Genomic DNA, 17,116 nt, shown 5'->3' with positions numbered 1-17,116 from the left:
GGCTTTGAGCCCATGTCCATTCGTTGATAATTTTTCAAGTACTTTCAGTTCGAGCGAGGAGTGATGGCTAGGTTGGAAAATTTTTTCTTTATTAGGATTTTGGTTCAAACTTTCTTATGTACATTATTTAGACATTAAATTTTAGTTTTTGTTAGAATTATTTGAATTTGGAGTTATTTAGACAATAACATTTTGATTGATGTGTTAATTTTAAAAGTTAAAAATTGAGAGTTATAGATTTATTTATTTTACTACTCTAAACATAAATTTGATAATCGACAATTTTCAATTACAAGACAAATATTTGTATTATTTTTCCTTTGAGTCTTTGAGCTTGAAGTGTGAAATTATCCTAATGTCCATGGAGTAGGTTTTGGGGCGTGAAACATGTTACCCTCTTTACTATATTTGTCAGGTCGGGCCAACCCGATCCGGTAAGAGGTGGTAGTTGGAAGGTGACTTTCGCGTGCAGCAGAAGTGGAGGCTACGGCATGGTCCACGTTGCTCCTTCCACCTCATCATCGACGCTGCGTTTTCTCCCTCTGGGATTGGTGGCGCATACAGTTGCAGAGCCCATAAATCTACAACAAACCATTAAGCTGCATCACCAACCATGGAAGTTTGCGCTTCGGAGACCGCTCTCGTCTTCCCTTCTCGCCCACCCTTCGAACACGACCACGTTCTCCCCCTCTCCCATCTCGACACCGACCGCAATCTCCACGTCAGCTTCCGCTACGTCCGGGCCTACACCAGCACAGCCGCGAGCAACCACCCCTCCGACCCCTTCCGCGTCATTTCTGCCGCACTCTCCGACGCACTCGTTTATTACTACCCTTTCACCGGCTCTCTTCGGCGCCGAAGCGACGACCGTCTCGAGCTGTTTTGCGCCGCAGGGAAAGCAGTCCCCTTTGTTCGCGCCGCGGCGGACTGCTCGCTTGAGTCGGTGAACTACCTGGACGAGCCGGATCGGCATTTCGTCGAACAGTTGGTGCCTGACCCCAGACCGGAGGAGGGCTTGGTGACGCCGTTCGTGTTACAGTTGACGGTGTTCGCGTGCGGTGGGTACTGTCTCGGGGCTTCGATTCACCATGCGATGTGCGACGGACTTGGTGCAACTCAGTTTTTCAACGCCGTGGCTGAGTTGGCTCGGGGGGCGAGTCGGATATCTGTTGAGCCGGTTTGGGAGCGTGGGAGTTTCCTAGGTCCAAGAGAGCCGCCGCGGGTGGAGGTGCCGTTTGAGGAGGTTTTGTGTTTTGAGAAGGGGTCTTCACCGTACGGTAAGTCCAGTGAAGCAGTTGCTAGGGAGTGTTTTCATGTGAGGGATGGGTGTTTAGACCGCTACAAGGCTCTGCTGTTGGAAAAATCAGGGGTGAGCTTTACTACGTTTGAAGCTTTGGGTGCATTCCTATGGAGAGCCAGGTTTGTCAATGTTGCTTTGTGATTATGTGTTTATCCTATTCCAGCACCAACTTCAAACTCAAAACTCTTAAATTTTATGTCATTGCCACATAGGAATTGGCGTAAGTTCAGTTTGATTTCTTAAACACTATTTGCTAATACAGAATTTGACTTAGAGCTCCTTTGCCCACGCCAGTCCCCTCACACCTGAGCTAGGCCTCTAAGATTTCCCATCCCACAATATTTTGACGAATCTGTTGTGGGGAATTTGGAAGTGATGTCTATCACCTTGGATTTCATTTTTAGATTTTCTAAAAGAAGTTACTTTTAACTGGCTTTAATGGATGGAATATAGGAGAACTATGTGGGATATATGTCTAATTGTTTACATTCCTTCTTTGTATTGTTTTGTTCGTCAGTTATAATTCTTGATGTATTTCTATTGCTTTATCGCTTGTGACCAATTTTGGTACTTTTGTTTTGTCAAACTCTACAACACTAAAGTCAGTTTCCCATGGAAGTAATTTCTCCCGAGTATCTACATATACTACTTGTCACACCAAATTGATTATTGGGCGTTGGCCATATGCCACCACCACTAGTTCTGTCTTTGTCCTTTACTTGGGTTATTGGTTGGTGGAACAGGGTTAAAGCCTCTGGAGTTCCCTGCCATGAGAAAGTGAAGTTTGCATATTCAATCAACATAAGAAAGCTAGTGAAACCGCCACTACCACTCGGCTACTGGGGCAATGGCTGTGTCCCCATGTACGTGCAGCTTAGCGCCAAAGAGCTGATAGAAAACCCCATCTGGGAAACGGCCAAGCTGATCAAGAAAAGCAAAAGCAATGCCACGGATGAGTATGCCCGCTCATTCATAGACTTCCAAGAGCTAAATTATGAAAAGGGGATCACAGCAGGGAAGGGAGTGAGTGGATTCACTGACTGGAGGCATTTAGGCCATTCCACAGTGGACTTTGGGTGGGGAGGTCCTGTAACTGTTTTGCCACTCTCCAGACACCTTCTTGGGAGCGTGGAACCTTGCTTCTTCTTGCCTTATTCTTCAGCCAAGGCTGGAAACAAGGATGGGTTCAAGGTTTTAATAACTTTGCCAGAGAATGCCCTGCATGCTTTCAGGCAAGAGATGGAGAAATTTACCAATGAACAATTTGGATTGCCTTGACTTTAGTGGACAAGTCACGACTCTCTGGTTCATCTATTGTTTGTAGTTGTACTTACAGTTGCATAATAAAAAACCAGGGCTTTCTGTTGCTTTCTGTTAGTAAGGCATCGGAGGGAAAAATGCAAGAAAATATGACTCAGTAACTGAGGATTAGGAGGTTAAGCTGCTCTAAACCATAATTAAGTTCATAAAGAGAAGAAGAAACGCAAGAATTTTGTCAGCTTCATGGGCAAGCAGCTCTCTAAATAGCCCTCTTCAAAGACTTAATAAATCAATGATATCACATGCATTCCAAATTCTGTTCTCCTTCCACTGGAAAGCCCTGCCTCTAAAGAGAACAACAGTCAGTCAAAAGGAAATTAGGGGTGCCTTTGGATACTATTCTTATTCTGAATTTTTAAAATATAAATTTTTATTAAAAAATAAATTAACATTGTGCTCCTCAAAACAATTTTAATATTTAAAAATGCAAGGAAATGAAAAAAAAAAAAAACTTAAATTCTAAAATTTTTAAAAATATTTCAAGTACGTAAGATATGTACACAGCTTTTAGTTTTTTTTCCCCCTTCTTTTTATATGAGGATTTATTTTTAAAAATAAAAAATATATACAAATATAACCTAAAAAGGTAATTTTCTATCTTTTGCTTTTGGCTTCAGGCATCTTTGGAACCATCATTTGACCTTGTATTTTCATCCCACCTTTAACATATTTTTTGCTATGTTAACCAAAAAATAGATATAACAAAACTTATTTAGACAAAAAAAATAAGAGGTCCATATAATTTGAACTCTCCAAATTTTTTGTTTGATTATGGAAAAGTAGTAAGCAAAAGAAAAGAAATGTTAAGAAAAATAGTTTTTTGATCTATAATAAAAAAATAAAATTAAAGTAATAAAATATGTATGTATTTTTAAATTATTTAATTTTATATTAAAAAATATAAATAAAAAGAGTTTTAAGAAGTATATAAAAATAATCTAGTAATTTTAATTTTTCTTTTTTTTTTCATATATTTTTTCTTACATTTTTCAAGAGTGGGCTAAAAATTTATAAAGCATAGTTTGTCCTAAGCTCCTAATTCTTTTCTACATTTTATTTTTTCTAAGAAAGAAATGTCATAATAAAATAAGAATAAATAAATAAAAACACAATAGTACAATACACGTGCTTGTCCTTGGAGAAAGTAAATAGTAACATAGCATATATTTTTATTTTCAATTTTTCAGTGAAGAAATACGAGAAGATGAAAGGAGAGGGTGAAACGCTATCATCTTATCCGCATCTAACAGACCAATCGCAAGTCGGGAGCATGTGTAGTGGTGAAGGTTGAACCAAGGCCTCATAACAGAGGCGCTCACAATTCGCAGACACTTTAGACATGGCAGGAATTTTTGGGACTTCTTCTTCTTCAACGGCAATCTTGGCTTCTAGACCTCTCTCTTCTACTTCCAAGTCCTCCATTCCCTCTTTATCTCTCCCTCTTTGTACATGTATGTCTAAAGAAATGGTCATACCCCGCTTCAAATTTTTCTTCAAAATCATTTTGTTGGATGCCCATGTGGCTCTGACCCAGATCATATTTGCTGTTTCTTTGTAAAAAAAATTTGCACCTTGTTGATTTTTCGGTGCGGATGTGGTGTGCGGTAATAGTGGAACTTAATGGGGTTGGAAATGTTTTGAATGTTTGATTGCAGGGCGGAGTCATGGAAAGAAGTTATATGGAGGGGTTGGAGTTCAGCTTAAGAAAGGCAGATCCCAGTTCCATGTTGCTGTTTCCAATGTTGCCACTGAAATCAATCCTGCTGAAAAGGTATGGTTTTTTTTTTTTTTTCTAATCTGGGTTTCTTAGGTTATGACTTACGAATTACGATATAGTGAGATCAAAGTTCTTTATTAGTATTTCTGCTATCGTTAGGGTTTGAGGCACGTTTGAGAAGATTGGGATGAAATTTATTTCTTATTTTAAATTTATAGGAAAAACTATATCCGTGGAATAATTACTTGGGAGACAATGATATAGTGAAATATTGAAGAATTTGTTTCGGGCATGTTTGTATAAATTTTTCTTTAATGAATTTCCAGGCCCAAAAGCTTGCCGCTGAAGAAAGCCAGAGGCCAGTGTATCCATTTGCTGCTATAGTAGGACAAGATGAGATGAAGCTATGCCTTCTTCTAAATGTGATAGATCCCAAGATTGGAGGGGTGATGATCATGGGTGATAGGGGAACGGGAAAATCCACTACTGTTAGGTCCCTGGTGGATTTGCTTCCAGAAATCAGAGTGGTTTCAGGTGACCCATTTAACTCTGATCCAGAAGATCCAGAATCCATGGGCATGGAAGTCAGGGAGAGCATTTTGAAAGGGGAGCTACTTTCCATTGTGATGACCAAAATCAACATGGTTGATTTACCACTGGGTGCAACTGAAGATAGAGTCTGTGGGACAATTGACATTGAAAAGGCTCTGACAGAGGGTGTGAAAGCTTTTGAGCCTGGGCTTCTTGCTAAAGCCAATAGGGGAATTCTTTATGTGGATGAAGTTAACCTTCTGGATGATCATTTAGTGGATGTTCTTCTGGATTCTGCTGCCTCGGGATGGAACACTGTTGAAAGAGAGGGAATTTCAATTTCACATCCTGCTCGGTTTATTCTCATTGGCTCAGGCAACCCTGAGGAAGGGGAGCTCAGGCCACAGCTACTTGACAGATTTGGAATGCATGCACAAGTGGGAACTGTGAGGGATGCAGAGCTCAGAGTTAAGATTGTGGAGGAGAGAGCTCGGTTTGACAAAAATCCCAAGGAATTCAGGGATTCTTATAAGGCCGAGCAAGAGAAGCTCCAGCAACAAATTTCCTCTGCTAGGAGTGATCTTTCCTCTGTTCAGATTGATCATGATCTCCGTGTGAAAATCTCCAAGGTTTGTGCAGAGCTAAATGTTGATGGATTAAGAGGGGACATAGTGACAAATAGAGCAGCAAAAGCACTGGCTGCTCTGAAGGGAAGAGATAATGTAACTGCAGAGGATATTGCTACTGTCATTCCAAACTGCTTAAGACACCGTCTTCGGAAGGATCCCTTGGAGTCAATTGACTCTGGATTACTTGTCATTGAGAAATTCTATGAGGTGTTTAGCTGAGCAAGGTATATAAATGACCCTTTTTCTGTCACTTTCATTGAGCAGTTCTGTTATTCTGATTTTTTATTTTTTTTTTCTTTTTGGTATTTTCATTCTCTTTTCAAGCGAATCATATATGAGATTTGTGGAGTATAGACAGACTATTTGTGTTATCATTAAACTTTGTCTTAAGCTTACTTCTATGAAGTTCAGGAACAATGAAGAGTTCAGTTGAAGGGAAAATCTATATGCATACTGTTCTTTTTGTCCATAGTTTTTTAGAGTCACTTTTGTACCTCAGTTATCGTAATCTGCTGATTACTTATACATTTCCTCTTCCAATTGGAACTACTCATGCTTGCTTTACATTCAAATGCAACTTTAAAAATAAGTCAGCAGTTTCAATAGATCCAGTAACCAACCACAAAATAAGAACATGCTGAGCTTCTACTGTGATGTCATGCAGAATTAGGGATCCCAAATTCACCGAGTCTTCCTGTAGGAACTTGATTTTTTGGTGGCAAGGTTTATAACTGTATTTTTAACCTTCCATCAGCTTCTGAGATGGGATTTTGCAATTCTTAAGTTGAACTACTGTGAGCAGTAGAAGATATGATCAAGAAATTTATAGTAGATTAGGACATACTAGAATAAGTACATCATCAGGAACTCTTTATCCAAAGTTGAGTTTATGTAGAATAGATTGGTCAGGTATGCATTGCATACTAGTTGGCATAGGTATGAAGAGATGCAAATTTGTTAAACTAACTCGTCTTCAAGCTTAACTTATTAAGGAATGGGCCAAAGATGTATATCACCCTTTAAATCCTTGCTGGCATGTCTAGGGCGGACAATTCATTGGATGACCAAATTTCTTAAAGATGACTCAACTTTTGTGCATTGAAAGTTGTATTCTTGACAATCTCTAGAACTCCAGAGAGAAATACTCTTGAAAACAAATCAACATTAAATAAAAAATAACTGAGACAGGTAACCATAGATGGCAGTAGGAGCTCACTGGTTATGAATTAGGGAGCCAGCCCTTGAGTTTTGCTAGCCTGTTTTTACTAGTTACGATTACCCAAAAGATCAAAGTCAATATGTTCATCTTTTACAAACAAACTGAATGTGATTTATGCAGAAGCCATTTGATCAAAAGCATCAATATAGGTTGGAGATGGTTGTTTTGAGGATTGGGAAGAAACATTGAAATAATTATAGACATCTGAAGTTAGAAGTGGTACTTTTGAAGGAGAAAACAGATAAGAATGATAATAATTGATAGCCATCTGAGGGTATTTAAATAAACAAACTGTGGCAGTTCTCATCCCAGCATACAGTGGAACTTATCTGAAGTATACCTCTACCGCTGTTTTGGGTTAGTTGAGAGTCTTAGAAGGTTATAATGTTTCACCATGGTTCCTCTCTAGCTTACACTTTTTTTTTTTTTTCACTCTTTCTCACCACCATGACTTTATCTTCATTAAACTCACATGTTATGAAGTTTCACCATGATTCCTCTCTAGCTTACACACTTTCTTAACTCTTTCTCCTGCAAAGTCGCACAATATGAAGTCTCTCCCATGGTTCCTCTCTAGCTTATTATGTATAAAGGTTCATTCAGGCTTTAAACTACCCTTTTTCTTTCTCAGTCCATGAAGCTCTATGAGGGCCGACCCCTCGTATCTCATAATGCCCTATTTACAATGCTCTCTTTCATGGTCCTCATTCTCATTCAAGATGTTTATCTGAATTGCATTGAGGTTAAGTTTTAGTTACAAAAACTTACTCAAAGTTAAATTTTTATTAAGGATATGCATTATTGGGATTAAATTTCATTTAATTAGAGTTAAGTTTTCATTATAACTTGTCATCTGAACTGTATTATAATTATGGTTAAGTTTTTAATCAAAATACTTACCAAAATTTAACTATGGTTAAGTTTCATTAAAAAAAAAATACTTAACTCGTACTAATTTCTTATCCTGAATGTTTTAAATTTGTTTAACTTACAATTGATATAGTGATAAGTGTTGAAATTGAGATCCATTAAATGAATTAAACTTGTTTAGTCATGAAATCATTCACAACTATAAAAGTTAACTTATTGTCCATTGATACCAATTCATGGCGAGCTTATGATTTTTCTGCACACCCGCAAGCTACCATGAGAATTCGTATTCCTGCAGTGCAACTCCATGACTTAACAAGCCCTGTGTTTTGAAATAGCTGAAGAGCTAAGAGCCACATGAACATTATTCCGCCAACCATTGAATTCAGCCAAGTTTTTTCTTCATACTCACCAGCTAATCATCCTGCTGGATGTAAGGTTTTTGATCATCTGGCTGACTGTTCCTATGTAAACTCAAGAACATTGAACTTGGCGAAAAGCGTGATATTATATGCGAATTCAGAATCTGAATTACATTTCAATGATATTGAAGTTGATAGTCCGAATGGTGAGTTTCATGGATTCTAATAATGACTATAAAGAGAAGAACAACCTCACGAGAGAGTTCCCTCAAGGAATTCTCTGGATTTATGGTGCCATATCCTAGTTAACAATCCTGCTCCAGAATTTGGGCTTCCGCTCCAGAAAGGCTGGTGGGCGCTGGTAAACAATTGATGCGGTCCTAATCAAGATTCCAGCAGTCAAAGCCCAGATCACATACCTCTCATTCTCTGCTTCATAATCGAAGTAATGGAGTAAATACTTGTCTCCCATCCATTCTCTCTCCTCTGCTCTCCGGTTCTCATCCTGAAATCCATCATCATTGAGTAAATGTCATGCAGGAAGCATAATATATAGATTGGGAACTTGATTGGGAGAGTGAAACCTTGAGGAACATTTCTAAGGGAGTATCAAATACTGCTTCAACTTCAGAAGCATTTGGAGCTGGAACGAATGCTTTCTTATCAGAAAGTATGCCAACCACAGGAACTACTATCATACCACGCTGCAAAGAAGACAAGGAGATCACTAGGTTAATGCGTCCTCTGCAACTTCCTCATAGCTTCATAGGATATAGGTCTTATTCTCAAGCAATTAACCCTTGTGAATTGACCTTCCCCAAATCCTATCTATGAATTTAACTCAAATTAACTGGACCAATGTCTTGATTGGAGTGAATACAGCCTGTTGAAGGCTGATTGAGAACACACCACAAATCCCAAGATATCGACTTACTCTTCCAAAATTTCCACATGTTTAATTGATGACATTGATTGAAAAACAAGGGAACGAAAAAAAAAAAGAAGCAGCTCAAATTAGTTAAAGAGAGAAATCCAGTTTTTAAGTAGTTTTCAGCATTTGCCTTCCCTCAATATATATGCATAGAAATGGAGTTGCACACCCCTGATGTACCTTGTTTACGAAAGGCTCGAGAACAGTAACAGCATTCACAAGTGAAGGATCCAAACCTATCTCCTCTTTAGCCTCCCTCATGGCAGTCTCAATGTCGTCAGCATCACCTTCCTCTCTTTTCCCACCGGGTAACGAAACCTCACCTAAAACCCAACTAACCCAGTTGATGGATCACCTCAAATTTGAACCTTTTAGCACCAGAAAAAAAAAAAAAAAAAACTCAAGAAGGCATCTGACCAGAGTGAGAAGAGAGGGTTGAAGAGCGCTTGGTGAGAATCACATGGAGATCGCCATTCTCGCCCTGGAAAAGGCAGATGAGAACAGCGGCTCTATTGGGTTTGCGCCTGGCAGATTCAGAATCTGAACCGGATTGTTGAATGGGAATGGAATGAGGAGGTTTGTAGAGACGGAGCTCTTCTGCCAAGATTTTGAGCGTCAGGTCCTCAGAATCCATCACTTGATTCCAAGTAGTCCCGGTTCCGTCTTTCGATTGTGCGGGAGCCCGGTCTGCGCCTGAAATAGGTATATATAGATGTATATATATTATATAGAGTAGGCAATGCTATGGGACCGAAGTCTTCTTTTGTGTACCATACCAACCAAATTGGACCAATAGCTATAGTCACATGTCGAATGCTAGGTGAATAAAAAAAATGAAAGAAAAACTCATTCTATAGGTTACCAACCGGTCAACAATCCCATGCCAACACAAAAATATATAATCTTTACAACAACCAACTATATAATATCAGGAATTATTTTATAAAAGTTGGAAAATATTTAATATTTTGTAAAAATTAAAATTGTATGAAAGAGAAGTTTTAATTTATTTTGTAGGATATAAAGTGATAAACCTAAGACCTTAAGAAAAATAAATGTAAATTTGAAATAAACTAATTAAAATGGTGATATAATTTGTAATTTGAGAATTGTACAATTAATTAATTTTATTTTAATTTTAAATTACTTGTGGGAAATTTTGGATGAAATATTGAAAGTGTGAAAAGCAATATAATTTGTATTTGAAGTGGAAAAAAAATTAATCATTTTAATTAATTGTAAATGTAATTACACTTTTTAAAAAATATGAAAATAAATTAAAATAAGTATACATTGTAATAAATTAAAATGGTGATGTATTAATTATTAATTGAGAATTGTATTAATAAATTATTTCTTATAATTTCAATTTATTTATAGAAAATATTGGATGAAATATTGAAAATACCAAAAATAATATAATTACTATTTGAAGTAGAAAAATGAATCACATCATTTCCATAAATTTTAATTGTATAAATTGCATCATTTTGATAAATTTTAATTGTATAATATTTAACTATCACAATTACAATAAAAATTCATCCACATGTATTAATAATTATTAAAGGTAAAAGTTAAACTTATCCACACTATAAAATAATTTTATATATTCATTAGATAATAAAATTTATAGTCTTACGTTATAATTTATAATTTAGTAAAATAGTTTAGGGATATTTGGTAAAACTTAATGACTTAAGTTGATTTTAAGTTAAATTATACTTAAATTATTGATATAAAGCTTATCACTTAATTTTTATTTTAAGTATTAAGATTGTTTAATAAAATTAACTTAAAATTTATTCATAATCATCAAATTAACATATTTATCTTAAAAAATTATAACTATGACAAAAAAGTTAAATAACAATGAAGGTCGTAAATTAGCAAAAGAGATTATGGAGGTAATTAGAATACATAAGGGTAAAAAAATAAAATAAAAATATAGACTTAAGAATAGATTAATTGATTTTATTTATTATTTAAATATTATTTTTCTAAATATATTTAATTTATTTAATAATTTAAATTAAGTTATTAACTTACTTTAAGTTATTAAATTGATTTACCAAACACCCATTTAGTCAATAATAAAATATAATACTCATTTATTAAGTACAATGTTAAATATTTTTGTGGATAATAATATTAATAAGGAAATTAAAAATAATTGATGATAATTTGTTCAATATTAAATATTTGTTTTAAGTGTAAAAGTAGTATTTTATAAATTATTTGAAAACCTATGGAATAATTTAGAACATATTGAAAAGTAACTTCTGAAAATCCTTTAAGCTCTTATGAAAATGATTGCAAAAAGCTGAGAATCACTATTTTTCTGCTTTATTAATCACATTAATAATTAAAAATTATAAGAAAAGTAATACTAAGAAACCAAAATCAAGTCACCCAAAACATCTTATAATTCAAGAAAAGGGATGAATGCATTCAATAAATAATTTAACATGTTTTCATATTATGATTAGCAATTAAAATATTTGGACATGGAAGGTCATTTGATATCTCATTCTATGGAAGAAAGATAGAAAGAAAATATACAACTTAATTTCATCAATGACTTGATTTATAACTGGGTTCAATTTATTGAATCATGAAGTTGAACAAAGGCACAACCAAATAAGCTTCAGGAGCTTGGAAAAAAGGTCCTACAACAATAACTTAGGCATTAGGTGTCATGACAATCAAATTTTCTCTGATGCCTCCGGAGACTGACCAGAGGCAAGGTGAAGGGAAAGGACTGTGAGTGAAAATTGAGTACCATTTGGTCACTTATCCAAAGCAATTTAAGTGTTATCAATAGGCCTTGTCATGTGTTTTATTGCACAGAAAATCACAACAATAAGAATCATATCTAATGAAATTTATTTTGAATTTTTAAGGCATTATAGTATCTTTGTCTACACCCCTAGGAACCTTAAAATTAGGCTTCTGCTCCAGAAAGGCTGGTGGCTGCTGGAACACAACTGAGGCGGCTCTAATCAAGATCCCTGCGGTTAGACCCCATATTAAATACTTCTTATTCTCCATTTCGTAGTCGAAGAAATGAATCAAATACTTCTGTCCCATCCACTCTCTTTCCTCTGATCTCCTATTTTCATCCTGAATCAAGCATGTCAACATAAAACAAGTCAGAGAAACAATGACTTTGATAATTGTGATGGGAAAAATGGAATTAAAGCTAAACCTTGATGAACATCTCCAAAGGGGCATCAAATACCGCATCCACTTCATCAGCATTGGGGGCAGGTTCAAATGCTTTCTTATCAGAAAGTATGCCAATAACAGGAACAACCCTTAGGAGGTGCTGCATGGAAAACAACGGGGTTGGTCAAAACAAAAGCAATTGGCATATAACACAACCAAGGAACAACTAAGTTGCTGCACACTCCGAATATGAAATAGCCACATGTAACTCCAAGGCCAAGCTTATGCAATGTGCATGCCATGCCTAGATAATAATCCATGAAACCAAAAAGGGTCTCATTTTACAAACAATGGTTGCTTGAAGGAAAAAAAAAATGATCTGATTGATGTGGTGTGAGTAGAACCAGCAATTGTCATTACATGTTCAGTTTCGCAACAGAAATCAAGTAAACCCATAACCAGTTACTACAATGTCTCAAGGAGAGCCAAATAAAAAACATAAAGAGAAAAATGTAGAGAGTTGGAGAGGAGAATGAAGGAGCACACATATGACATTGACAAGCACCATGTTTCTCAAACAATTTCTTATGACAAAATTGCAGCAGTCATATAACATTCAACATGTAAAAGCTCACAACATTGTCCTCCAGGAGAACACAGCTCATTCAGTGAATCAATTCTTTACCATTTTTTATCCTGGGAATTAAACACAATAAAACCATATCACCACAAATAAAGATGCATAGTCAACTTATAATCCTAGATAAATTGTTAGCATACACCCAACAGCAAAGCAATATAGATAACTGAGACCCAACACTAAAGCCATATGAAGTGGAAGCTATTAAGAAATGAGTTTATCAATATGAGGCATCTCACATGATTATCATTTTGAAGAATACTGGAAGACCAGGAACATTAACTGAGGTATTCTTGCTAGTTAGTCTGTAAAGATGTTCATTCCTAGAGTCTTATAATGTCCTGTTTCAAGTATCAAACCTCTCAAAAATCCTCGTGTCATGCCATTTACTTATATTTCCTTGTCATCGATTTGAATGAGTCACTACTCCACAGAATTTCTGATCCATATATCAGAAGCGTTGCCGAGAGTTCAGGACTAGTTCAAGTGTTTCAGGTGGCATACAAACAACATACCATGTGATAATATACTGTAAACTGTACCCAAAACATGCATAATTGACTTTTTTAAATAGTTTCTTTTTCAAAAAAAGAAAAAAAGAAAAAAAAAGAGGAACCATATTTGAACTTGTTAAAGAGAATATTATTGTACTGCTGTTCAAAAGGCGTTTTAATAAAATACAGTTAGCAACTCTCTTTCTTTTATTTATTTATTTATTTTTCGCTTCCAATATAATTTTTTTTTTTGGCACTTGCTTAGCATCATTCTCAGTTCTCTTGTTTCTTTCTTTTAGAAGTAAAAATGAGGTTTTTAATGACATTCTCTTTTTCCCTTTTGAGATGGGTGTAATGATGGACCTGCAAAACTAACACTAACTAACACCCTGAAAATGCCATATTTACACATTCGGTTCCCACAAATATATCAATCATACTTGTACATGTTTGAGCTCCATTTCTGATATATTGATAGGGTACTGGCGAACTTGGAAATCTTGGAATAATAGTAATGTTTTAGTGCACTTCTTCATGGATCTTATGATGAATGAATGCCATTTGGTTAAGTAGTCAATATCTGCTTACATTTACCTCTTTTACCTTAGTATCTTTCATAAATTGTGCATATATTGTGTTATACTTCTTCACATATGTAGACATATTTTTCCTCTGAATTTCAATTATGTACGAGAAAAGCACATACAATTGCAGGTGCCTTTTCCTAGTTTTTAAGTATAATTCACCCTCAACATTGAACACACAAAATTAGGCAATTTTGCAATCTTTACATAATTTTTGCAAGCCTGATACTGGGCTCAGAAAACTGGTACCAATTTCAGGTTGATTAAAGTATAGCATGCAAATCATTTAAATCATATTATATATTAAAAATAAAAATAAAAAATCCATCTTACCTTAGACAAGAATGGCTCAAGAACAGTTACAACATTTACAAGGGAAGGGTCCAACCCAATCTCTTCGTTGGCTTCCCTGGTCGCTGTATCAGCATCATCTTTATCACCCTCCTCCTGTTTCCCACCAGGCAACGAAACTTCCCCTGCAATTATAGACACCTAAATCATCGTTAGCCCCTTTCTGGGGGTCTGAAAAATGAAGGAGAAACAAAAAGGAAACCGAATTCCCTATCACCCTATAAAACAAAACCCTCCAACCTTTTTCAGCTCAATTGAAGCGACGTTTTCATTTTTCTCATTTTCTTTCAAGAACCCAAAACAAAATATTCAAAATCGCCCTTGCTTTCTCGGGAACCGAACGCGCATTCCCAAAGTAATTAAATTCCCAAATTTCATTTTACACATCCAAAACCCCCAATGCAACAAACAAAAACCCCGAAAGTGTAATTCATTTTTCTCTCCTTTTTCTCACAAACCAATCAGATTCCCCAAGAAAAGCCACCGACCCGAGTGTGTGGACAGTTTAGAAGACCGCTTCGTGAGAATCACACGCAAATCCCCAGCATCCCCTTCAAAGAGACAGATCAGAACTGCAGCTCTCTTGGGCCTGAACCTCCCTTCGTACTCAACTGAGGTGGCGGATTCAGCGAAACCCACTTGAGAAACCACCTTGCCGGCGGCCTCTTCACTGCCCCGCTCCTCGAGGTCGTCATAATCGTCGGAGGGCGGCGGCGAAGGCTTGTAGAGGCGGAGCTGGCGAGCCAAGTTGAGCAGCCGTTGTGATCCGCCCACCATGTTTGAAGATTCCATGATCTTGTAGACAGGTGACGACAGGGTTAATGGTACTCTTCTCAGAATCGAGATCATTTGATCCAACCTTTTTGGGCTTTATTCTTCTTTTCAATACCTCATCATCTACAGCATTCAACTTTTTTCAAGTCATTAAATCGTTCAAAAAAATTATTCAGCCTTCAATTTCTATCAATAACATTTCACAAATAAATAAAATTTTTGAATCAAATAAAATTACAAATTTCATGTGAATACATTTTTTGTTTTTCATTTTTAAAAATAAGTATACCACTTAAACATTATTGCAAAATATTTTACATACGTAAAAAGTTTTTAATACTTTAATTTTTAATCAATTTTTTAAAATTATAATAATTTTAATGTCATTATTTAAGAATTCCTTTATTCTATATAAATTTTTTATTTATTTTTAAAAACAAAAGATATGAAAATTTATTTAATTCCAAATAGAACTTAAAATTAAATAGTGTTGGTGTTATGTATTAAGTTGTGTATTTTTTTAATAATATATTTTTATTAAACAATAAAAATAAAAATAAAACTTAATTTTTTTATTTAAAAAAATATTTTTATTTTTTCTATTCAATCAAAACTTTATAATAAATCGTGAAAAAGTAGAAAACTAAACAACTTAAACTTGAAAAATAAATTACTTTTTAAAAAAAAAAAGTTAAAAAAACAAAGACTTGATATTTTTAATTTTTAATTTTATTTTTCATAACTTAACTTACGCTTAAAAGACCGTTTGTTTTTTTAACTTTTAATTGAAAATAATTTATTTTTAAACATTACGTGTTTTTTGCTAAATAGAAAAAGTAAAAATATTTTACTTTTTTTAAATAAAAAAATTAATTTTTTTTTACTTTTTAATATTTAATAAAAAAAAATATTAAAAAAACAAACCATCTAATACTTAATACTATTAAACAATAAAATTCTATTTAGAATTAAGTAAAAAAACAAACGTCACCTTAGTTATACCATTCTAGAAAATTAATTATTTTAAATTATTTAACTAACTAAAATTTATTTAAATAATTACATGACTCTTCTTAATAAATAACTTACCATAAGATCTAATGACAGCAGCATAAAATATTGATCATAAGTTTTCCCGCCAACCGACCAAAACTTTGACATATCAAACTCTAGGTTGGCAAGTTGGACAAGGAACTGAGTGGGCATGTCGGTGCACTTTTGCAAGGGAGAAGAATAACAAAATTATTTTAAATAATTTCCTTTGGTTGGGTCATTAACAAATTTAAATAATCCCTTTACCAAACTTTAAAATATCGAACACTTATATTATTCAAATGACCTAAAACATTTTATTTTTTGATAAAAAAAAAATTAAAAATATATTAGAAACTAAAAAAAAAAAAAAAAAAAAACTATAGGATTAGCCCTATAATTCTTGATGGGTCCAATTCCCTTTTGGACGAGTCTTGACCCGAGTAGGTCGTAAGATATGGGCCTCACTTTTAGGCCTGCCTTGTCATGTCCAGGCAGGTCACAGTGACCCCTATGTCTTGGTTGTTTGCTTATATTCAAGAGCCTCCTATAAACCCTTCCTAAGGAGCGTCTGCACACCCTCATGACCGGACATAGGAGACCGACTAAAGCCCCCAACCTATTCAAATTCTGAGGAGGGTTGCATGTAAAAACGTTGAGCCCCTCCATTGTCCAAGGTGGGTACAATCTAAAAGCTACAGTTAGAGATGTATCCCACCTGTGGGACGCAATCCTTAAAATTTCGATGACTGCTAGATGAAAGAACCCTAACCACCTAATGGCAGCCTTAGCATAGAAGATCAGGCGCCTCTTGAAAAGTTGTAACCACCTAACCAATGGAGCTCCTATCATAATGCTTGTACGCCAACATAGTGACCACTAATCCAACGAAAGTTAAACAACTAGGGTTAGGATGACCTACATAAAGGCATTCATAAGCTGACAAAGGCAAGCCTATTCCTCCTCACACTAATTCTATAGATCCCTCACTCTCATCTTCTCGCTTCCCATTGTGTATGAAAGACGGGTTGCCACTCTATAGCCAATTCTTTCTTGTAAAGTCTCATCAGTTGAACCTATACTGCTAATTTGATCATTGGAAGGACAGTTAAGCCTTTACCCTGCTACCTTTGTGTTTAGGAATTCATCTTGAAGGAGCTTAATGGTTTGTAAGATCACTAACCATAGGACAAG

At 35.3% G+C, this 17,116-nt stretch overlaps 4 protein-coding genes across 4 annotated transcripts; 2 read left to right on the top strand and 2 right to left on the bottom strand.

Annotated features, from left to right (window-relative positions):
- Positions 1-457: 457 nt before the first annotated feature.
- On the top strand, positions 458-2,677 carry LOC100246928 (spermidine sinapoyl-CoA acyltransferase). The gene is made up of 2 exons (XM_002271877.5): positions 458-1,419; positions 2,044-2,677. Exons 1-2 carry the CDS (start codon positions 614-616, stop codon positions 2,576-2,578), a joined length of 1,341 nt encoding a protein of 446 aa, XP_002271913.1. The 5' UTR covers positions 458-613; the 3' UTR covers positions 2,579-2,677.
- Positions 2,678-3,754: 1,077 nt separating this feature from the next.
- Positions 3,755-5,938, top strand: LOC100267459 (magnesium-chelatase subunit ChlI, chloroplastic). The gene is made up of 3 exons (XM_002276226.5): positions 3,755-4,071; positions 4,276-4,391; positions 4,664-5,938. Exons 1-3 carry the CDS (start codon positions 3,960-3,962, stop codon positions 5,714-5,716), a joined length of 1,281 nt encoding a protein of 426 aa, XP_002276262.1. The 5' UTR covers positions 3,755-3,959; the 3' UTR covers positions 5,717-5,938.
- A 2,137-nt stretch (positions 5,939-8,075) lies between these two features.
- On the bottom strand, positions 8,076-9,741 carry LOC100241801 (nudix hydrolase 15, mitochondrial). The gene is made up of 4 exons (XM_002276302.4): positions 9,297-9,741; positions 9,060-9,202; positions 8,533-8,652; positions 8,076-8,453 (listed from the first exon to the last, which is right to left on the bottom strand). The coding sequence occupies exons 1-4, from the start codon at positions 9,511-9,513 to the stop codon at positions 8,250-8,252; spliced, it is 684 nt and encodes a 227-aa protein (XP_002276338.3). The 5' UTR covers positions 9,514-9,741; the 3' UTR covers positions 8,076-8,249.
- Positions 9,742-11,670: 1,929 nt separating this feature from the next.
- On the bottom strand, positions 11,671-15,068 carry LOC100262298 (nudix hydrolase 15, mitochondrial). The gene is made up of 4 exons (XM_002276345.5): positions 14,605-15,068; positions 14,099-14,241; positions 12,088-12,207; positions 11,671-12,002 (listed from the first exon to the last, which is right to left on the bottom strand). The coding sequence occupies exons 1-4, from the start codon at positions 14,963-14,965 to the stop codon at positions 11,778-11,780; spliced, it is 849 nt and encodes a 282-aa protein (XP_002276381.1). The 5' UTR covers positions 14,966-15,068; the 3' UTR covers positions 11,671-11,777.
- Positions 15,069-17,116: the final 2,048 nt, after the last annotated feature.

Source organism: Vitis vinifera, chromosome 10 (genome assembly GCF_030704535.1).
Source record: "Vitis vinifera cultivar Pinot Noir 40024 chromosome 10, ASM3070453v1".
In the NCBI taxonomy this organism is placed as follows: Eukaryota; Viridiplantae; Streptophyta; class Magnoliopsida; order Vitales; family Vitaceae; genus Vitis; species Vitis vinifera.
This window is presented reverse-complemented; position numbering and strand designations above follow the sequence as displayed.